The sequence below is a fragment of the Hipposideros armiger genome, unplaced genomic scaffold, assembly GCF_001890085.2.
Source record: "Hipposideros armiger isolate ML-2016 unplaced genomic scaffold, ASM189008v1 scaffold_136, whole genome shotgun sequence".
NCBI lineage: Eukaryota > Metazoa > Chordata > Mammalia > Chiroptera > Hipposideridae > Hipposideros > Hipposideros armiger.
In genome coordinates this window covers 2,492,983-2,516,542 of record NW_017731486.1, presented here as the reverse complement: position 1 = coordinate 2,516,542, position 23,560 = coordinate 2,492,983, and the positions used below count along the sequence as shown (strand labels likewise).

General features: G+C 41.5%; 1 protein-coding gene across 5 annotated transcripts in view; it reads left to right on the top strand.

Moving 5' to 3' along the window:
• Window positions 1–22,573, top strand: part of PTPRM (protein tyrosine phosphatase receptor type M) — a 672,175-nt gene extending 649,602 nt beyond the window's left edge. For 3 of the 5 annotated variants that reach the window (XM_019649950.1, XM_019649949.1, XM_019649946.1), the window contains 4 exons: window positions 5,508–5,633; window positions 7,705–7,868; window positions 15,043–15,178; window positions 21,820–22,568. In XM_019649950.1, coding sequence (XP_019505495.1) covers window positions 5,508–5,633; window positions 7,705–7,868; window positions 15,043–15,178; window positions 21,820–21,873 — 480 coding nt within the window. In that variant the 3' untranslated portion in view covers window positions 21,874–22,568. Of the gene's footprint in view, window positions 1–5,507; window positions 5,634–7,704; window positions 7,869–15,042; window positions 15,179–21,819 lie in introns of all 5 variants that reach the window. The other 2 variants (XM_019649948.1, XM_019649947.1) reach the window with 1 other exon arrangement.
• Window positions 22,574–23,560: the final 987 nt, after the last annotated feature.

Genomic DNA, 23,560 nt, shown 5'->3' with positions numbered 1-23,560 from the left:
CCAGCCACTCTATCTTTTGATTGGAGCATTTACTCCATTTACATTTAAAGTAATTATTGATAGATGTGTAGTTATTGCCATTTTATTATTCATATTTTTTATCTTTTTTTCACCTTAAAGAAGTCCTTCTAACATTCTTTGTAATAATACTTGTTTGATGGTGATAAAGTCCTTTAGCATTTTCTTGTCTGGGAAGCTCTTTATCTGTCTTTTGATTCTAAATGATAGTCTTGCTGGGTAGAGTAGTCTTTGTTGCAGTTCCTTGATTTTCACCACTTTAAATATTTCCTACCAGTGCTTTCTGGCCTGCAACGTTTCTGTTGAGAAATCAGCTAGAAATCTTATGGGAGCTCCCTTGTAGGTAACTGATTTTCTCTTGCTGCTTTTAAAATTCTTTCTTTGTCTTTAATCTTTAGCATTTTAATTATGATGTTTCTTGTTGTGGGCTTCTTTGGGTCATCTTGTTTGGGACTCTCTGTTCCTCCTGGGCTTGTATGTCAATTTCCTTTATCAGGATAGGGAAGTTTTCAGTCATTATTTTTTCAGATAGGTTTTCAATGCCTTGTTATCTCTCTTCTCCTTCTGGTACCCCATGATGCGAATGTTGGTACACTTAATGTTATCTCAGAGGCCCCTTAAACTAGTCTCATTTGGGGGGGGGTTGTTTTCATTCTTTTCTCTTTTTTTCTATTATCTTTGCATGTTTTCTGCTACCTTATCTTCTAGTCCCTGATTTGAACCTCTGCTTCTTCATCTAATCTACTGTTGATCCCCTCTAATGCGTTCTTCATTGCAGTTATTGCATTCTTTATTTGGGACTGGCTCTTTTTTTATGTTTTCTATTTCCATATTTATGTTTCCTATCTTTTTGTTGAAATTCTCCCTGAGGTCATTGAGCATCCTTATAACCAGTGTTTAGAACTCTGCATCTGGTAGATTGCTTGTCTCCATTTTGTTTAGTTCTTTTTCTGGAGCTTTGTTTTGTTCTCTTCTCTGGGACATGTTTCTTTGTTTCCCCAATTTGGCTGCCTCCCTGTGTTTGTTTCTATGTATTAGGTAGGGCTGCTATGTCTCCCACTTACTAGAGTGACCTTATGTAGTAGGTGTCTTGTGGGACCCAGTGTTGCAGTCTCCCAAGTCATCTGAGCCAGGTGCTCCAGATGTGTCCTTTGTGTGGGTTGTGTGTGCCCACCTGTTGTAGTTGAGCCTCGGTTGCTGTTTACACATTAGTGGGAGTGATTGACCCACTGGCTGATTGGTTGTGAGGACTGGCCCTGGCTGCAGTGGAGGAGCTATTGTGCAGGGGCTGATCCTACAAAGCAGGATTTGCTTTAGCAGTGCTCTGCTGGCAGCCCACTCTGCCCTTTGGGTGTGTCGTCCTTGGAGGCAGCCAGGTGATGCTCCAGTTTGGTCCGAAACTGGCCACTGGGTTGCCAGCTCCAGGACCTCCTGGGAGGGGTCTCGCTGCAAGCCAACTTCACCTGCAGCCTGTGCCCTTCCTGCGGCCACCTGGCATGAGTCACAAAGCAATCTGTAGATGGCCACCATCACACTGGGCTTGGAGATGCCTTGAGCATCCAAGCAGCAAACCAAGGCCAGATGCTGCTAATGTCAGGCTTTGGGCTGCTCAGCAAGAGGTATTGGGCACACTGAGGCCAGATGCTGCTTGTTTGGGTTCTTTGAACTTTTGAGATATTTTAGGAAAGTCTGCAGCATGAGCCAAGACAGGCCGTTTGTATGGAATAGTCACTGGAAGCAGCTTGAGTAGGCCAGAAGGTTGGGTGGGGCAGGTTCTCAGGGAATCACCAGGGTGGGACCACCAGTATTGGCCAGGTTGATGGAGACTCAGATATGGTGGCTACTTGTGTCTGCGCAGTGGAAGGGAGGAGAGCTCAACAAAGAAACAATGGATTCTGCCAGCACTTCTGTCTAGGAGAAAGCCACTCCTCCAGCCCTCACCCCAAAGTCAGACAACTCAGTTCTTCCCTATATGTCCCTGGTGCCTCTCGAGCTGCTGTCTCAGTGCTGGAGCTCAGAGCGAGTGAATCTGTCAGTGAGTAAATCCGTGCATGGGCCCTTTAAGAGGAACACTTGGGACTCCAGCCACCCTTTATCTCACCCAGCCACAATCTCTGGTGGTTTTCACAGCTAGAAGTTATGGGTACTTCTCTCCTTGACACTGGAACCCTGGGCTGGGGAGCATGGTGTGGGGCTGGAACCACTCCCTCCTTTGGAGCATACCTCTGAAGCCAAGATATCCCTCCTAATTTTTAATGGTCACATGTGGGTGTGAGACCAGCCGCTTCAGCATCTCTGCCTCTTCTACCAGTCTCCAGGGTGGTCCTTCTGTATGTACTTAGTTTAAGGACTTCAATTCAGCTAGACTTCAGGCGAGTCTCAATGATGGTTGTTTGTAATTTAGTTGTAGTTTTGATGTGGTCATGTCAGGAGGGAAGCACAGCACTTTCCTACTCTGCCATCTTGACCAGAAATCTGAACTTGCTGTGTTTTAACAAAAAAAACTTTTTATGGAACAAAATTAAGTTCCTATCTAGTAGAGACAAATTCTTAAAATAAAAAATGTCTGAAGTATTTCAGTATCCAAACTATGCAAAAATTTTCCTTCATAACATCATTTATTGTTATCATCTGCCATAAATGGCATGACGTTCACTTTAATTCTATAATGTTTTCAATTATGTTTGAGGCACTTCATTGTATGGTTAAGGCTCTAGCCTGAAAGATAGTTAATGAAATAATAATAAATAATTCTTGACCTCACCTAGTTCTTTTGCATAAGAAGTTTAAATATTTTTAGAAGTCTCCCCCCATTGATCCTTTCTGAAAGATAGATTACAGCCATTTATAAAGACATCACAGCTAAGAGAGCTACAAAGACAGAACTACTAGAAACAGGACCAAGGATCCTGGTTTTGTAACTCACAATGTCATAGGTTAAATTTCACTAATTCAGTATTTCTTAGTCATAGTTATAGGAAAAGGGACTTGTTTCCTCTTCAGAATCATTCTTCTTCCCCTAATGTGAATCCTGAAATGTAATGAAATACTGTTTTGTTCATATTAATGAGCCAGATGTTAGTGATTACTGTATGTTCTTTTTAAACAACAGTATTTGAACTCTGAAGCTGCATTCTAAACTTAAACTGTCTGGAGTCAAACCAAGCTTTGCCTGTCCCATGGTGGGAGAGACAAAAAGACTCCAATTCCATTGGGCTGACAGAGATGATTTTCAGAGTGAGAGAAAAGAGGCTCCTGGGAGTCAGTCTTTTAGAGAACACTAAACTGAGCATTTGAGCTTAAAGGCTTTCCAATTATACAAGAATAGCACTCAACTGTTTTAAATATTTATAGGTCTGGTTCATGGACATGTTATGCACCATTTAAGCCATTTTCTACACGGTTTACTTGGAAAGAGTACAGAATGCAGTGTGCCAAGAGCCAAGTGCCAACCCAGGCCATTCATATTTCTCTGGTGTGACAAGCTTTTGATCAGGACTTGAACTAAGGGAGCAAGCAAAAAGCAAAGCTAGCTTGGTCAGGAGTAAAATGAGCAGAACAGTTCAAATGTTAGAGCTTTTATTACCATCTCAGCTTCCCATCATAATGCCTATTAATTTTAACAGTTGGCACACTTGGGTATCAAAAAGAAAATAAATATTAACATACTATAGTTTGATAAAACAGTTTTATAACTTGTCACCAGGAAGTGCTTGTGAGGAAGGAAAAATTTCATGAAAGCATTACTTAAAAATAAATAAATGTAACTTCTAAAATACTATAGACCTAGCTAACATAAAAGTACCCTTAGTTATCCTATTTTCATTCTTGATCATAAAGTCCAAACCTTTAACTTCTTTATAATAGAGAGAGGAAGATTGCTGTTTTGGTTGTCCCACTGTTAACTGAAAACTATATTGCAATCTTGCATATAAATCAACCTTAGCAAACTTTGACAATCAGATTTTAGATCCTTCAGAAAATAATTACCGTCAAAAAAAAAAGTTCACTAGTGGATTCTCCTGTTGTAGTACATCATTCTGCTTAAAATGAGGTGATATGTTTTTCATCTCTACTCTTGGCCCTAGAGAAACTGGTTACAAAATAATCTAGTAGTTCCCTCTTGCCTCATCACAGCTATTTATCACTCAGGTAAATCAGAAAGATCAAAATTACACACTACTCCAAAAACAAATCACTGAAATACCAAGTCCCAAAAGAAGTTTAATTTCCAACTCGAAATGCCTGTTAGTGTCTTAGGGCTTTAAGAAAGGTTTCTGAGGGGCCGGCCGAGTGGCTCAGTTGGTTAAGAGCACAAGCTCTGAGCAACAGGGTCACTGGTTGGATTCCCACATGGGCCAATGAGCTGCACCCGAGCTGAGCTGCCAACAGGTGGCAGGATGGCTCAGCCAGTGAGAGCACGTGCTTCTAACAACAAGGTTGCCCAATCGACTCCCACATGGGATGGTGGGCTACGCCCAACCGCAACTAAGATTTAACACAGCACCTTGAGCTGAGCGGTCGCCATCAGGCGGCCGGATGGCAACTGGACTTGGAGCTGAGCTAGCTGCGCCCTCCACAGCTAAGATTAAAGGACAGCAACTTGGCTGTTACCCTTCCCCAGTTCCCTAACACTGTTCCCCGTCCCCAATTCCCCAATAAAAATCTTAAAAAAAAAAGGAAAAGTTTGTGAGAAGAAAAGATCTTGGGTGTTCTCTCACCTATCTCCAAGTTTAATATTTCTGTGGGATGTTTATGAACATGTCTTTTTGATAAGCTACTATGCCCAGCAGCACTCCTACTACACTGAGTTGTGTGTCACGTTGTGCCAAAGTTCTAGTTATCCTGTATCACCAATACTTGCAGTTTGAGACTCTAGGAAATTGTGTTTTTAATTAAAGGCATCTCCAGGTAAAAACAATAAAACATTTACTCTTATTACAACAGGTTTTCTTGATCAGAGCTGGGAGGGCTTGGACCATAGCATGAAAATGCAACCCAACACTGTTATCAGTGTCTTGTCACAAAATAGCCCTATTCCTCAAAGTGATTACAAATTACAATGCAACCCCATGGAAGGATGGAGATTTGGGTGTTAGCAGATAAATGTGCCATCTTAAGTATCTTAGCTCTTGTACTGGCAGCTAGTGGCATCTCCTTAGGGCCCATCAGCATGCAAAAGGAATCTTATAACTGGGTATGTTGGATAGCATTCACATGACCACCTCAGAAAGCAGAATTGCTCACGAATTAATAATACTTTCTGAAAAAATGAAGAAAAAGTACTAGAAGGACAGGTAGAGCTGAGGAGTCAGCCAACAAGAAAATCTTAAAATCTATTTGCTGGAAGGAAAAGAGAGTGAGGAAAGAAAATGAAGTGAATCGAGGAAGTATTAAGAATTCCTGAATGTTGATAGTGCCCTTATCCAAACTGTCCATGGTGAATTTATTTTTATCATTAACCTCTTGTTTCTGTGTTTTGAATTCAGTTGTGTCCACAGTACTGGCCAGAGAATGGAGTACACAGACATGGCCCCATCCAAGTGGAATTTGTTTCTGCTGATTTAGAAGAAGACATCATCAGCAGGATATTCCGTATTTATAATGCAGCCAGAGTAAGAATCGCGGCCAATGTTACTTATTTTGTAGTTACATTATTTTCTTATTTGTTGAATATTTATTGTGCTCACTTTGTGTCGGTCACTGTTCTAAGAGTTTGGAATATATCAGTGAACAAAACCAAGCTCCTGACATTATGGAACTTACATTCTAATGGGAGAAGATAGATAATAAATAATAGATATAACAGATATAATAAGAGATACAGTATGTTAGAAAGTGATAAATGCCACAGAAAAAAAGTAGGGAAGCAGAAAGTGCTAGGGCCACCAACAGGAGGGAGAGAAAGGCTCTGTCTTAAATAGATGGGCTATGTGAACAAAGATCTGACAGAAGTGAGGAAGCAGCCATTCAGGTCTCTCTGAAGTCAGCTTTCTAGGCAGAAGCAACGGTCAGTGCAAAGGCCCTGAGGTTGGGTCTTGCCTGGTGAGTTCGAGGAACAGTAAAGAGGCTAATGTGGCTGGAGCATAGTAAGATAAGGTCACTTAGAGAGAAAGGAGGGTGGTGGGTTGAGGGTGGCAGAGATAATTCAGGGTTAAGTAGGCTGCTGCAAGCATTTGGGCTTTTGCTCTGAAGGAAATAAGGAGCCATTACAGGATTTGAGTAGAAGAATCACATGATATAATTTACCTTTTAAAAGGAGTACTCCTAGGGCCAGCTGAGTGGCTCAGTTGGTTAAGAGCTTGCTCAAGAGTGCAAGCTCTGAGCAACAGGGTCGCTGGTTCGATTCCCGGCCCAAGCTGAGCTGCCGCTGAGCTGCCAACAGGTGGCAGAATGGCTCAGCTAAAAAAAAAACAAAAAAAGTAGTACTCTGGTTTCTGTGTTGAATAGTCTGTAAGAGAGAGATCCATTCGGAGGCTATTGTAACAATCCAGGTGAAAAATGACAATGGCAGGACAAGAGTGATAGCAGTTGGAAGTAGTAAGAGATAGAAAGATTAATGGTATATTCTGATGACAAAGCCAAGGGGATTTGGTGACAGGTTGAATCCCAGGTAGTCGAGGGTGACTCTGGAGATTTTAGTCCTAAGAACTAGAATGATGGGATTGATATTAACCAAGTTAGGAAGGCTATGGGTATAACAGGACTGTTTGGGGTGGGGAGGGGGTGAGGGGGGAGGGGTGTCACACATGGAAAGATGGTCAGGAGCTCAATTTGAAACATACTAAGTTTGAGATGACTATTACACACCTAAGTGGAAATATCAAGTAGGTGTTTGAATCTATGAGGGTGAAATTCAGGAAATAAGTCTGAACTGGAGATATAAATTGATGACTTACCAGAATATTTAAAGCCATAAGACTGAATGAAATCAAGTGAGAGACAGAAAGGGACCCAAGGACTGAACCTGCGGCTTCCATCAGCAAGAGGTCTGGGAGAAAGGGTGGCCAAGGCAGAGAGGAGAGAATGGTGAGGGAACAGGAACAGATGGGTAAAGAAAGTGTGTCAACAAAAAGCAATCACCTGTATCAAATGCTGCTGAGGGCCACAGAACATTTAGTCCAAGTGATTTAGCCATGGCCAGGTTAAAAGTGTTGTCTTTTCTAACACTTTCTCGAATATTGCAATTTCATTTAATTATGACTAAAGATTAATTAACTATTGATATCTTAGCAACATTCACACCAATAAGCAAAACCATATAATACAGGAAACACAGGGCAGACTATTTATCACCTTGAGCTCACAAACATCTCCTGATTGTAATTGATCCTTTACCTTTAATTTACCTGTAATTAAAGTATAGCCATTTTACCACTTACAGCGCAATGTAGTCATGCTCATGTTGTGTGTTATTTTTCATTTAGCTTTTGCAAAATTGTAATCCTTATGCTTCACCTTTATTTGTCTGGCCCGTCATTTAAAACACCTCATTTTTTATAACAGCTGGAGATTACATCTCATAACTCTCAGGCCAGGAGCAGCTTCCTTTGTTATTTACAGGCAGGCCTTCCTAGTGCCCTGCTTTGATGAGAAGACGAAATTGGAATCAGCCCACTGAAATTCAATAAAGTAAATAAGTCCTGTTTTCTGTCTCTTCCTTGATTGTTGCCTGATTCTCTGTAGCCCCAAGATGGATATCGGATGGTGCAGCAATTCCAGTTCCTGGGCTGGCCAATGTACAGGGATACACCGGTGTCCAAGCGCTCCTTTTTGAAGCTCATTCGCCAAGTGGACAAGTGGCAGGAGGAGTACAACGGCAGTGAAGGCCGCACGGTTGTGCACTGCTTGTAAGTATTAGATAGAGCTCTGCTTCTCAGAATGACCAGCCGACACTCGGTTGCCTCCTAGTTCACTAGTTCTTGTTTCACTACAAATGGAGAGGACTTAAGTGGGTTGTGGGTGAATGGAGATGATCAGTCTACCCAATGAGGGTTTGCTTTGTTTGCAGTAAACAAGGTATGCACATTTTGCATTTGTATGGGGTGTCACCGCTATAAAAATAAACCCTGACCTTGTAATTGGGAACCCCCACCAAAAAAAAAAAAACACCTGGGTGGGTTCAGTGGGTTCCCACTGGCTCTTGAGAGCCAATTGTTATGTTTGGGGGAATTTTTCTGAGCTGGTTAAATTTTCTAAACTGTTGGTAATTTGAAATTGTCCATATTGGAAGTATTTACATCACAGAAATCAGCAAATGCTACAAATCAGGGCTTCCTCCCACCCAGCAAAGCTAGCTTACTTACCATCACACTAGTTGATAATTATATTGAAAATCTTGTCAGAGGCTTCAGAGAACTCTCTATTTCCTTGTGTTTTTTAAGAGCGTATTGTTTTGGATTTTTATTTTGTTTTGTTTTTGGCCTGGGAATGTATGTATATATTGGAAAGATTTGGTTAGAGCCATTGTCTCCAAAGTGTGGTCTCCAGGCCACTACTTTTGGCAGGTGCTAACATGAAAGAGCCTGTGCTACAGAGTGGTGACTCCCAACCTTGGCTACTATTATAGTTCAGAGTCATTTAGGACGCTTTAAAAAAAAAAAGGGAAAAAAAAAGAATTCATGCCCAAACCCAATTAAATCAAAATCACTGGGGGTGGACCTAAACATCAGGGTTTTTTAAAACTCCTAGATAAGGGCCAGCTGAGTGGTTCAGTTGGTTAAGAGCTCGCTCAAGAGTGTGAGCTTTGAGCAATAGGGTCATCAGTTCGATTCCCAGCCCAAGCTGAGCTACCAACAGCTGCCAACAGGTGGCAAGATGGCACAGCTAAAAAAACAAAACAAAACAAAACAAAACAAAAAAAACTCCTAGATAGTTTCAGTGTGCGGGCCAAGGTAGAAGAGCTACTGAACAGACTTCCATGCTTTTCAAAGTACTTTCATCTGCATTTTCTCATTGGTGATGATACGGAGCTAATCAGCCAGCTGGAATTGGCTTAATGGAGCAGGCAATTAGAAAGTCAGGGCAGGGCCGGCCAAGTGGCGCGTTGGTTAGGAGTTGGCTTCAGACGCCAGCTCTGAGCAGCAGGGCCCCGGTTCGGGTCCCCCATGAGGGCCAGTGATGCTGCACCCTCTACAGCTAAGATGGTGAACAACAGCTTGACCTGGAGCTGGGTTGCCGTGAGTTGCCGGCGACAGTGTAGGCTGCAGTGGAGCTGCAGTGGGCTGCAGTAAGCTACCATGAGTGGCCGTCCAATGGCCGGCGACCAATCTGCCTCAGCCAGGAAGAGCGCAATGATACCAACATGGGCTAGTGAAGCGACGTCCTCCACAACTAGACTGTAGAACAAAAGGACAGCAACTTGTCCGTTCTCCTTCCCCAATTCCCCAACGCTGTTCCCCTCCTCCAATAAAATCTTTTAAAAAAAAAAGTCATGGCAGTTAGGGAACATGTTCAGAGAAATTGTGGCATCTTAAAGTATTAAGCTTATGTCTCTTTTCAGCAGAGTGTCATTAGAGGCATATACAATGAGATCTCTCCCAAATGGAAGGGGAAATAAAGTTTTACTCTGAGCCCAGCAACCTTAATTAAAATGACAAGCTTGGCTAAGCTGGGTTACTTTCTACTAGTGTCTTTATCTCACACAATGCCACCCCCCATCCAGGGAGGGCCCTAGGAGGCCTCCCTTACAGCTCACAACTCTGCAATGCCTCTCACAAGTCAAAATGTGGCAGTGCCTCATCCTGCAGGAAACTGCTGCTCCTTTGGAAAGAGTCTTATGAACCTACTCACACCTAACCCTCACCCAGAGGTCCCAATTCTTTGTCCTCTGAAAAGTTTTTATTAACCCCCACCCCTTACCACTTTCTGCTTCCTTCTCATGGACTCAGTTCATCAAAAACGTCTCTACCAAGAAAATGCCAAAAAGGGAATGATTAACAGCTCACATCCCATTTTTATTTCTTTAAGTCCACATATAACCTCTGATCAGAAAAAGATCAGAGGGTCACCCATGTGAATTGATATAATCCTGGCAAGGAAAATTGACATTTTAGCTAGAGTTTGTATTATGTCTAAGTTTTTTTTAAAAAACTGAAAATAGTTTGCAGATACCCATTTCTGTATCAGTAGTTCACTGACATGTGGAAATAGGAGTGTAATGCGTGGTAACCCTTTGATTAGTAGCCTCCTTACAATGGCCAGTGCTGTAACCCAAAGGACTAAGTCACAGTAGGGGAAGCTGAGGCACCAGGACAGTCCTGAGAAGATAAAAACACCCCTTACATCACTGTGCCTTGTAGGCAACCACCAACTATATCTTCCAGGACAAAGCTGTGACCCTAGAACTAAACAATTGTATCACTTTTCCATGTGATATCTAAAATAGTGGGCTGTTCTTTTAACTGCAGTGGATGTTGGTGGACATCTGCTGTTTCTGCCCTCCTTCCAGCCCAGCACCCTTTCCCCTTCTTCTTGATTTTTCTTTGGGAAACATTCTTCCCTGCTATAAAGTCTTTGTAGTTTTTGTAGTTCCTGTGGTGCTGCCTCTTGCTTTCTTGGCATCAGGGTGTCATGAGACCCAGGCCCGGTGAGGCTGTTTATTGTTGTTTGGATTTATAAATCTAAATCTAAGACTTTGTGATTGTGAGAAACAAAGTTAGGTTAAATTGGTATCCACCAATATAGGCCAAGAAAGAGAGTTTAGAACTACACAACAGCACCCTGCTTTTCATCTTGAGGTAAAAGCATGTATTCAGAATAGTGTAGCGCCACCTAATGGCTGTGGGCAGAGTGTCTATGCCTGAGACAGACCTCCAGGTGCTGTGAATTGAATGGTTCCTAGAACAGCATATGAGGTCCGACAATTAAGTTCACGAACTTGTTGCAATAAAGTTGCTAACCTTTTTTGATATCAGTGGGATTATTCATTATGAATTTGTGCCAACTGGACAAACAGCTAACCAAGTTTACTATTTGGAAGTGCTGAAAAGGCTGCTTGAAAAAGATAGGCGACCTGAACTTTTCACCAACAATTCATGGCTCTTGCATCATGACAATGCACCAGCTCACACAGCACTGTCTATGAAGGAGTTTTTAGCCAGTAAACAAATAACTGTATTGGAACACCCTCCCTGCTCACCTGATCTGGCGCCCAATGACTTCTTTCTTTACCCAAAGATAAAGGAAATATTGAAAGGAAGACATTTTGATGACATTCAGGACATCAAGGGTAATACAACGACAGCTCTGAGGGCCATTCCAGAAAAAGTCCCAAAATTGCTTTGAAGGGTGGACTAGGTGCTGGCATCGGTGCATAGCTTCCCAAGGGGAGTACTTTCAAGGTGACTGTAGTGATATTCAGCAATGAGGTATGTAGAACTTTTTCTAGGATGAGTTCGCAAACTTAATTGTCAGACCTCATATACTCACAATAAGCAAATAGGGGGTTTTCTTCTTTATACATGTCTTCCAGCTAATAAAACCAGGAGAAATGTAAGATATCCCTGTTTTTCAATTCTTGATGAAAATTACAGCTGTAGACAATGATAGCCTACAGCTTCTGAAAGCATTAGGTGAAAAGCTAATAGTGGGGAAAGCAGTGTGGTATTAGTGCAAAGACAGAAATAGACTAATGGAGCAGAAGGGAAAATCCAGGAATTGAGCCATACCATCACCTTATTTACAACAAAGATCCCACAGCAACTTACCTACTGCAGGGTAGTGAGGAAAAACTGCCTGCATACCTGGTCTTCTCCTCGTGCTACATACACACAGAAATCATTCCAAATGGATTGTAGACCAAAATATGAAAAGGAAAACAATGAAGCTTCTAGGAGAAAATCTCCATGATCATGAGGTAACCAAATATGTGTTACATACCACACAGAACACTAGCTATGAAGGAAACATTGATAAATCGGATTTCATTGAAGTTAAGCACTTCAGTTCATCAAAAGACATCAAGGAAGAGTGAAAAAGCAAGACACAGAGCTGGTGAAGTTTGGGGACGCATACATCTGACAAAGGACTCATAGCCAGAATGCCTAAGAACTGCAAGGCAATAGGGAAAAGATAGACAACCCAATTGTTTGGGCAAAACACTTAACAAGACCTTCATTTTTTAAAAAAAAGTTTCTAAATAGCCAATAAGCATAAATCCTCAGAACCATGTTTTTAGGAAAATATACTTTAAAGCCAGGATCAGATGCTACAGCAGACTCACCAGAATGGCTGCAATTTAGAAGACAAATAAATAAATGATAATACCAAGTGTTGGTGAAGATGTAGAGTAACTGGAACACCCATACCCAGCTAGTAAGAGGTAAATATGATACAGCCGCTTTGAAACTGTTGACAGCCTCTACTAAAGCTAAATGTAAATACATTCTCTGAGCTCTTCTGCTCCTAGGCATATGACTATAGAAATAAGTCTTGTATGCACCACAAGACATGTTGATAACAGGTTTACTCATAACGTTGGAAAGTAGAAACAGCCCATTCATCAGCTGTTACATGAATAAATTATCAGTAGTATATCCATTCAATGGAATTATATTGTCAGCAACATAAAAAAATAGGCTACTGATACAACATGGATGATGCTCACACAGATAATAGTAAGTTAAATAAGCAAAACTCAAAAGAGCATATACTGTCTGATTCTGTTAATACAAAATTCAAAAACAGACAAAAGGAACTTATGCTAGAAGTGAAAACAGATTATCTTTGGGGTATTGATGGTATTGATGAGGAAGGAGTAAGAGGGCTGATCATCTGTATTTTTATCTGAAGGGTAGTTACATGGCATATGCATTTGTGAAAATTAACTGAGATATATACTTACCATTTGTAGACTTAATTGTAAGTATGTTGTATTTTATTTAAAACTGATTTGGAACTTAATGGACTGATCAATCTGACATTTGTACACAATAATCAGTCTTAAAATCACAAAACAAGGAATAACTTGACATCTGTGCCTGTTTCCTGATGAAAGTATACTTATAAGGTATCTTTGTCCAAAAAAAACCCAAAATTCTTATGAAGCTCTGGAGCTAACTCCCAATTTATAGGAAATAAAGGATTAGAGAGCAACATATTTAAATGATTCACAGAGACACAATGAATGAGAACAACCCAGAATATGGAGTTCTCAACAGGAAAAATGAATCCATTTCCTCCAAGAAATAAATTGCCAAGGGAAAAAAGAGAGCAAAGAGGAATCTATAGATTAAAATAAACTTGCAAGACATTTTAACCAAATGCTATGTGTGGACTTTGCTTGGATGTGGATTTGAAAAAGGCAACCATAAGAAAATGTCTGAAACAATCTGGGAAATTTGAATAGTAACTAGAAATTTTATTATATTAAAACAGTAATGTTTAATTATTTTAGGTGTGATAATGATATTGTGTTTATTTTTTTAAAGAGACTCCTCGTTCCTTAGAGAATTGGTTGATTCCAGAACTGCCACAGGGAAGATGAAGGATGAGTGTGGAACATCCTGTGGTTCCAGAAAGTAGGGAGGTGCTCAAAAAAGGATGGAGTCTTGTCAAAAGAACACAGGAACTAGCCCGATGGAGCTCCTAGTGACCAAAGTTGGAAAAGTTTCAACAACAAAATAAATATCGATAATCCTGGATTTTAGCTCACAAAATGAAATTAATATGTATAAGTCTAAACTGACATAAATAATAAAATAAAATAAGCAAAGAAAATTTTTAAATGGAAGAGAAAGGAATAGCTCTCTTTTATAGTAGAATGTTGGAGCAGCGAAGGAAGTAGAAAATCAATTAGGTAAACACCTCAGTGATCATTGCTGCAGACAGGATCCACCAATGGATGCTAAAATCAGTGGGTGAAACTTTGAGGAGAAATAAGATATTTGCATAACCCCAAAGTATCTTTCCCAAGATGTTTATTAACCACAAAGAGAATGGTAACACCTACATGGTGAAAATATCTGCCAGACACCCACCATCTTAATAAGTGGTCAAGGTTAACATCACCAGCAATAAGACAGTTCAACAACATTGAAGGATGCAACATATCTTCTGTGGTTTCCTTGCCAAAGCGTATAACCTCATTTCCAATCATGAGAAAACATCAGACAAGCCCAAATGAAGAGACGTTCTATAATTTGTATTTTATAATGACTTCTCAAATTGAGGATAAAGATCATGGGTATTTTCCACATCTACATCCTATGTTTTGTATTCCATAAAATAACTGACTGGTACTCTTCATAAGTGTCAAGGTCAAGAAAGACAGGGAAAGACTGAGGACCCATCACAGATTGGAAGAGAGCAAGGAGACAGGACAACTAAGTGCAAGGAAGGTGGGATCCTGGATTGGATCCTGGAGCAGAAAAAAAGGACATTCATGAAAAAACTAGTGGCATTTGACTAAGGTCTGTAGTTTAGGTAATAGTTTTGTAGCCATGTTAATTTTCCGGTTTTGACCATGTACTATGGTTATGTAAGATATTCACACTAGGGGAATTGGGGGTGCAAAGGAATTCTCTGCTATTTTTGCAATGATCTGTATGTCTAAACTTGTTCAAAATAAAAGCTTTATTTAAGAGGAACTCTTATGTTTTAAAGATAAATAATGAAATACTAATAGCTTTTTGTTTTTAAGGCCAAATCCATCTTTGAACAGAACCCACACTCATCACCAGTTTTCCTGACAGTTACTAAATGAGGTGTTTGTTCATTAAAAATGTTCCGAGATGGGCCCTCTCTATAAAAATTGATAAGGTGCTGTATTAAATTATATAATCTAGGGCTGAGGTGAAGCTGGGAGAGCAGGATGTTTCAGTTTCTCATCGCCTCCAATCTGGGAACTGTGGACCCAGCACCGAAGCTCATTGACTCCATCTGCTTTAATTAGAAGAATTGGCTCAGGTGGAGAGTTTTGGGCCTCGGAGGCCTTCACCAGTACCAGGGAGCACTTCTAAAAGATTTTGTGAGTGATGCAGTGTAAGGGCAAACAGTTCAACAGTCTGATTTCTCTTCTGACAGGAATGGAGGAGGCCGCAGTGGGACCTTCTGTGCCATCAGCATTGTCTGCGAGATGCTCAGGCACCAGAGAACAGTTGACGTTTTCCACGCTGTGAAGACGCTGAGGAACAACAAGCCCAACATGGTGGACCTCCTGGTAGGCCCTCCCCCTGTCCTGCTAAATGTGGTATTTTCCCTGTTAGCGGAAGACTCGGTGCCATCTCACAGATTTGCGGTGAAACTGATTCACAGAGGAAGAGACTCATTTTCAAAAGCATAATGTAAATCTCTTTTCTTGAAAGGGTGTTTCTCCCTCTCTTCTCTTACTTTGCTTTGTCACAAGGAGACTTCATCTAAATGCATTTGAAATGTGGAAATAGCTGAAACTCACAAGTGAACATCCTGATTAATTTCTGTTCCAGGCAGTGCTTTCCATGTGGCTTAAGCACTTAGTCTTCACAGAAAAGAAATTATCATAGCACATGAAATGCCAGATTTTCAAATTATATATTTTATAAATAGCTTAATCACCTAATATTTATCAAAGCCATGAATTTTAGTTTGACATCCAGAATATTGCACTTAATTATGGTGGCCATAGCTGAGAAAAGGATTAAAGGAGTTGAAAAACAAAGGACTACACGCAATTATTTTCTTAGAGTGTTTCATGAAATCTCTCTCTCTTTTTTTTTTTTTTTGTGGAACTGTTGAAATGCCAGCAACTGTGACTCAAGAATAGTAGAATAGCTTAAAGGAGGAAGCTTTTAGATTAGGTTTTTGTACTTCTCTGTCAGTGGAGGAAGGATCTGAAAAAAACAGTAGGATTAATCCCAAGTTCAGGAGAGTGGCCTGGGGTGGGGAGAGGGGAGAAGAGATGGCTACTGCTGACAAGCTTGGAAAGCCTGTGTTCCTGGGGGCTCAGCACTGCAGAGATGGAGTTAAAATTTCAAATATAATAAAGGGACTAAAGAGAGAGGTGAGATTTAAGCTAAAGTTGAAGAAGCCATGCTCCCCAGTCATTACAGCAGCATTGAGGGCTGGGTAATGATATGACCGATGACACCGACTCCTGGGACACATCCAGGTCGCACTCTAGGAGCATCTGCTTTCCCCAGACATGTGTCTAATGTTTGATGAGTTGTTCTATTTCCAAGAGGCATGGTGCTGGCCAGGAAATTTGGTAGAGGAGCGCCTGTTTGGCCAGATGCAGACTCACACAGCCATCAGCAGTTATCTGGCTTCTGTGGAAAAAAGGGCCATGACCCCAAACTACTGTCTTCTCTTCCTTGACCTAGTGAAGTCCGTGAAAACCCAAATTGTAATCTCAGCTCTGCTACTAATTCAAGTTGTAGTCTCAGACAAATTAACTTGGCAGTTTAACTCTCCTTGAGCAAGGCTTACCTTACTTGGCCCTGTGTTGTGTGAACTATGGATAATATTGGCTTATTGAAGTGATCCCATGTGAAGATATATGTGAGAGCATTTGGGAAACTGCAAAGATGACAGAGGTGGTTCTTGATAGTGTAGGTGTCCAGAGGGCATCACGCAACCAGCAGTCCATCTGAGGTAGCTATATACAAGTGTTAGATCAGGAGACGGAGGTGGCAGCTAGCAACTGGTATTTACATAGTACTTAATATGTGCTAGGCACCACTCTAAGTGCCTTTCCCATATCACAGATTTTGTGTGGATGGGCTGAAAGGGTGTGTTCCATGATCATTAGAACCAACCCCTCTCAGAGGCAGAGAAATAGCTTACTCCCTAGGACCCACATGAATTTTAAAGGGATCTACCACCACAGAATTCTCAATTTCCTGGGCTGAAAGTTATTGGGAGAAGGGCAGTTGGGCATTCAGAGGTAGCCTGAGTTTAAGACAGATAAGAAGGCTGGCAAAGGATGAAAACAAATGCATAAATTAAAATATTCTGACTGACTTCACTTAACCTCCCTCATTCACAGACAGATGTGTAGCTTCCAATCTTTGGCTAGTACCACAAAGCTGACCTTGATTTAAAAATGTCATTTTCCTCTCAGTGCAGCCTAAATTAAACAGATCATTAGAATTGACCCTTTCCAGGCCTTTCCTCTAATGACTCTGGCTGCAGCTTTCATCACTCACAAATTCTTATGGGCAGAAACAACGTGGCTTTTTCCATATTAGTGGTGCCAACTGTGGAACAGGGTGATTCTTCGTGAAATGGAGACCTGGATGGTTGGGCCAGAAGGGAGCCCCTGATCTCAGCTCACTACTTAGAGGTTTCTATCATTATATGTAATTCAAATAGAGGAAACGGGATCCTTGGATGCCCAGAATTTGGAAGGTCAACACCAGCTTTAAGGTCAAGGGCTGAGAAATGTAAGAAAGTTTTGCAATTTCCTGAAAAAAAAAAAACCACAATGTCTGATAAATTTGTCACAGTGAATGTTAGCAAGATATATCTGGTTTCCGGAGGAAAAAAATGTCGCAGTCCTCTTTGCAGTGGGCTTGAAGCTTCCAGAATTAAAGAAGGACTCTTGTCATGTTTGTTTGTTTTTGCCTGTAAGTACAATTCCTGTTTAGTCTGGTACTCATCGCGTGTATATTGGCTGAGGGGATTAATTCAGGTCAGGGTGATAAAATCTGGTACAATTTTATTGGGCATAGAAGGCCATATGAGACCTGAGTGTCTCTCAAGCATAAGGTGTCGTACAAGCAACTGAAAAGCACAGAGTACTGTGCCTTCTTAGTCTTCATAGAATGGTGAAGTGTGTGCCAAAAAGCTTTGGGAGTGTACCTCTGTGCTGGCCGGCTGGGGAGGCAGGTGGGTGGGATGGGGAGACTCCTGGCCTGGGCCCCACTGGATCTGCTCATGCAGTGATAACATGCAGAGGCTGAATCATGCAGTGGCCCCTTGCATTGAAATGCTACCACAGGGCATGAAAATGCTACCACTGCCTCCTCCCTGCAGGGTGGGACGAATGGGCACAGAGGGTCAGTATGTCCATCTGCATCGCTCTTTGAGGCTCTGATTTTTCTAAATTGCTTCTGAGTTTGAAAATCCATCCATCTGTTTTGAAGCATGGCACCCTCAACAGAGATACAGGAGGCCCTAAGAGATTTATATCTTCAAAATTTTAGTGCTCGGGGCTCTGGAGAAAAGCCAATTGATTGCTAGGAAGCAAAATAATTTATAACACAAGACTAGATTTTTTTTTGTCTATGCAGGGGCAGAGATATTTTTTCCTGACCCCTTTTTCAGCCCAACTTCTAAGTTATCATCTCTTCCACAAGCCTCCAGTCCTTATCAAAGGAGTGGGTCCCAGGGGGCAGGCCAAGACCCACAGTCTGAGATTTGAGCTCCTTTGAAGCATGATAGTTGTGGGAACACTGGGGCTTCAACCAACAGCTCCCCTCTAACCTTTGTCCTCCTCACTTGGCTTTTGAGGTTTCCTGGGCTCTGTTTTAACAAACAGCCTTTAGGGGACAGACCTTGCTTACACATACATATTATCCCCTGGGGTGTGATGGGATCTTTGGCCAAAGTTACCAATATCAAGATAATTAACACAGGCAACATGTGCTGACAAAGGCACAGCTTGAGCTCTTCAGGGAGGTTCCCAAAGTCACCTGCTGGGGTTGTGGCCTTGATGCCCTCACTGAGTGAGCAGGAACTTTTGAAGCATAACCTGGGTTTTAGGTAACCTTTCAGATTTCACTTACTTCCTCTTCGTGGGAACAAGACATGTGGTCTGGAGTTAAAGTGGAGTCTTGGAGAGGGATAGCCAGTCACCCTTTAAATGGATTCATTTTGTTTTGTTTTTGGTTTTGTCTTGTCTTGTCTTGTCTTGTCTTGTTTTTAAGCTGAGCCATCCTGCTACCTGTTGGCAGCTCAGCGGCTGCTCAGCTCAGGCTGGACTCGAACCGCTGTTGCTCAGAGCTCAAACTCTTGAGCGAGCTCTTAACTAACTGAGCCACTCAGCTGGCCCTTGCCAGTCACCCTTGTTACCATCCTAAACAAGGTAGGATGAACCCCTGCTCACGTCACTTCTTCATTCCCAAAGCTAGCTAATGCCACTCAAATTGGGAGAGCTTGGAACCAAGTCATGAACATTCTATTTTTCCCTGAAGCACAGGGAGAGCTCGTGTGCCTTAATTATACAGTTCAAAAGCAAGTGAGTTGAGAGGAAAATGTGAAAGACAGGCCTGTACCTGCTGATCAAGCATAATCAGTTTCCAATGTAGGAAGATTTCAGGCATTTCCCAAGGTGCTTGGGGGAGAGGACAGGACAATTTATGATCATCCTTCTCATTTTTCTTACTTTTCTGATTCAGAAACCAGTCATCACAGAATCTGCAGGGATTGGCAGCTTGCTTAGGAGGGATAAGATGAGAGAGAGAATTCGTTTTGGAAATTATAGTCATGCCTACAACAGGGCAATGTCATCGACTTCCAACACAGCAGCCCCTTGATACTGAAGCCTGAAATCCCTTTGGTGTTTCCTCACCTGTGTTGTGGCCTGAGGCCAGCAGCCGCATTTCCCACTAAATGCAATGTTAACGTTTTCATATGTCAAAAGGGATAGCCAGTATTAGGCACTGAAATTAGTTGCGCAGTTGGGTTTGTACAAAATCATGTTGAATGTCTAAGGAATTGAATCTCTTAGATTTCCATGAAAATCTGTGATTCACAAAAAACAGGAGAAATTATTGGAGCACTTCATAGTCAACATGTCATCTCAGTGATATGATGACATCAGAATTCTGAAATTCAAGTGATTTATTTCAAACACTCTGAAAATGAACTTATCAAATCCTGAAACAAAAAATACTACAATGTGAATAAGATAGTTTTTGTGCAGACATTATTTTCAGGTCTCTTGGGTATATACCTAGGAGTGGAATTGCTGGGTTATAGGGTAACTATTTTAACCTTTTGAGGTGCTGCCAGACTATTTTCCAAAGTGGCTGTGCCATTTTACATTCCCACCAGCAGTGTATGAGGGCTACAGTTTCTCCACACCCTTACCAACACTTGTTATTGTCTGTCTCTTTTATTTTAGCCATTCTGATAGATGTTAGTGGTGTTTAATCTTGTGGCACCTTCAGTGTATCCATTTACTTTCTGTCTTCACTTGTAGATCATAAGCTCTCTGAGGACTGAGGCTATATCTTGAAATCCCCCAAGCCTCTAGCCTGAAATATTTATTGGGTTGAATCAAATGCTGCTAAACCCTTTGTCATCATTAATATATATGACCGACATTTGATTCCTTCCAACTGTATGTCAGGTTTTGTGCCAAAGACTGGTGTGTTATATATAGACAGATAAGCTATAGCCCTTGTCTTCAAAAAATAAGTTAGACTAGGGGGGCATTTAGAGATCAAATAGGTGAAGAAAAGGAAATTGCAGTACTGATCAGGATGTACATATCCAAAAAAGTAGAAAAAAATATTTTTAATTAATTTGGCAAACCCAAAAATAAAAGATTCATTTCCTTGATTGTGGCCATTGTGTTGAGTAATGAGACAGTGGTGCTGACTTTCAGAACTCAGGAAAGCTTGTCTCTTATGAGGTGGGATAAAAGCCTTACAGTTGCTGAGCCTCTCTACCCCAGACACTGGGTTGCTGCCAGGTGGCAGATGGAGGCATCCTCAGCCCCTGTGTCCCTCTGCTTGGTTCAGAGACCACACTCAGGCGAGCATCCATCAGCGCAGTGCATAAACACAGGTGCAGAATGCCTGCCCGCCCCTGCCACCTGAGACCCCAGCTGGTTGGACCAGGACCTCACACAGGGCTTGCTCAGGCCAAGGTTCATGATCTGAGAAATCTTGTGCTCAAGAAAAATGAAGTCACTGCCTGATTAAGAACTGGTATGTGGTTCCCAGAGGGTATAAAACATTTCCTCTCGTTGCCTTTCATTATCCTGTTGCCTACCTGGAATGCCTGTTTTAACCTCAATGAGGATGACCATATACATTATCATTCAAACTAGGACACTTTTGAGAGTGAAAGAGGATACTACTAATGCTTATGCCAGGGTAGGAGGAATAAACCAGTTATGTCCTGGGCAAACCAAGGCACAGTACCACCTACCCCAGCTCCACCCATTCATTCTCTCTCCTATTACCTGCTACCTCTTTCCAGATCTTCCTAAAAAAGTTCCACTCTCTCCTCCACCACACCCATGTTAGGGTCTGTGCATGGACCCTGCTTAGCTCTGCCTCACGGGTTGCCTTGGATCATGTGTCTCATCCTCCTCACTCTTCATTGGACCATGGACTTCTCAAAGTCAGGGACCAGGTCAAAGTGCTTGGTACTTAAGAGGTTCCTAAAAAATTCTCATGAAATGTACAAGATCCTGCTAATGCTGACCAAAAATCAAAGGTAAAACAGGGCTGGGAGTGAAGCCACATTTATTTACTGAGAGCTTTATAGGAGCAAGTCATGAAAGTATGTCCTCCAGCCCTCATTACCTTTCCTTCTACCTCTTGATTTTCCCATACTTTGTTCTCAGAATGTTGATGTACAGGAAAGCATATATGTGTGGAAAGACATATAAATGTGTTCCACTTGTCTAGAACTTTCCAGGAATTCTAGTGAGTGCAGATATCAAAATACCTTTCATCAGGCCTTGTGGGGAACATCTATAAACAATGGATACATTTGTGGTTCAAAACCATGACTTTCTGATTCATATCGGGTTCAAATCCTCAGTTTGATTTATTTTAATTAAATCCCTAATCTGGCATAATTGCTTTAATAGAAACAGCATTTAGATATTATAGAGCTGACATTTTTTTCCCTTCTGTTTTCCAGGATCAATACAAATTCTGCTATGAGGTGGCCCTGGAATACTTGAATTCTGGCTGACAGCATCACAGCTCTACAAACAAACCCTTTTATCTCACAAAGCCAAGATGTTCCAGGGCATTTGTGGAGATGAAATCAAGACTTCTCAATCTGCTTATTTTGCTTTGCATAATTGGCTCTTTTTAAGAGCCCAACAAAGTGTGTATAAAACTGCCTGCACTGTCCAATTCCCAGTAATGCTGCTTGCCTGGCAGAAACACACAGAGCATACAGTTGTCCAATACTGTACTCCTAGGTATCAGCTTGTTAGAGCAGTATGGACATCTGGTAAATTGAAGAGCACAATTATATTATTATGAAGGAGTTTGTACCTTTGGGGTATTATTTTGTGGCTCGTGAACCTTTGTTATTGTTACAGCTGAGTGTACATATTTGTTCTGTGGAGAATGCTACCTGGCATTATGATAATATATTATTTTAGTTAATATTTGTATTTTAACATGTTGCATAATATAAGCTTATATAGCTTTCCAAGACTAACACATAAACATAATATGAACAAAGATATGTTGTATGAGTTGTTGTTTCTATCAGATTTGTATTTGTTTCCAAGGGAAAAGCTGGGGAGGAATTCAATTTAAAAAATGCAAAGCTCAGTGATCAGATTCACAGATCCAAAGCTTTTCCATTTGTTTATATTGTAAATATTTTTGATTCCATCAAATTATTTATTCATTAAAAGAAAATTTTGTGAAGCACAGTGAGTGATAATCATTTTTATTAAGTCCAGGAAATGATTTACTCTATGATGTTACCTAATGTGAATTCTCAACTCAATAAATAAAGACCACTGACCAGCCATGGCATATTCCTAGTGTCCCAGTGCCCAGGTGGTAGAGGGAGCTCTGGTCACTCCAGGTCACTGGCAGAGAGATTGTACCTGGGGTCTGTTGGCCTGGAACACGTAGAGTTGAATTTTTTGAGACAAAACTTTTGTCAGTGAGAAATGTAGGTCCATCCTGGGAACCTGGTGCTGAGGAAACACAAGTCACAGAGTCTGCCTGGACAGTGAACTCTCCCCTGATGGGAGAATCCCCATTACAGAGGGTTCTGGGCCAGGCGCCAGGACGGTGATGTTCTGACCAGGAAGCCACCTTGCCTTTCTCTGTTTCACCTCAGTTGTGGTAATACCTGTCCTCTCCAAGCCTCGTTCAGACCAGAAACTTGCTGACAGAACACTTTTTAAAGGGTTATAGAATTAGAATGCATTTAAGCAGGACACAAAGCTAAAGAGTACTTGGGAGGGAAATCATGGCAGAGCGACCTACTCTGCTTTCCTGGAGGGCTCTGCCCGACCCCTGAAGAAGGAGGGCGCTATGCCATGGACTTAACAACATGGCTTTAAATTGAGTTCCAGGCTGTGTTAAATGAAGACCAGTTGATGATGGAGACATACCTTTATCAAACACCAATTCTATGCCAAAAACTGTGCAGGGTGCTTTCCCGAGTGGCAGCAGATCCTCCCCGCGACAGTTATTTGGGTACAGTTATGGAGCCATACTACAGCTGGAGAGACTCAGGTTAGAAGAGATTAAATAACCTGTCCAAAGTCATCCCAGCTGGTCGGTGCCAGGTGCCTCCAAGGCCCAGAGAGTCAAAGGGACAGCAGCAGCAGCACAGGCACCCTTGTTAAAACACATGGTGTAGGAAATCCCACTCCTACTGAGTTAGGGAAAGTGGGGAGGCT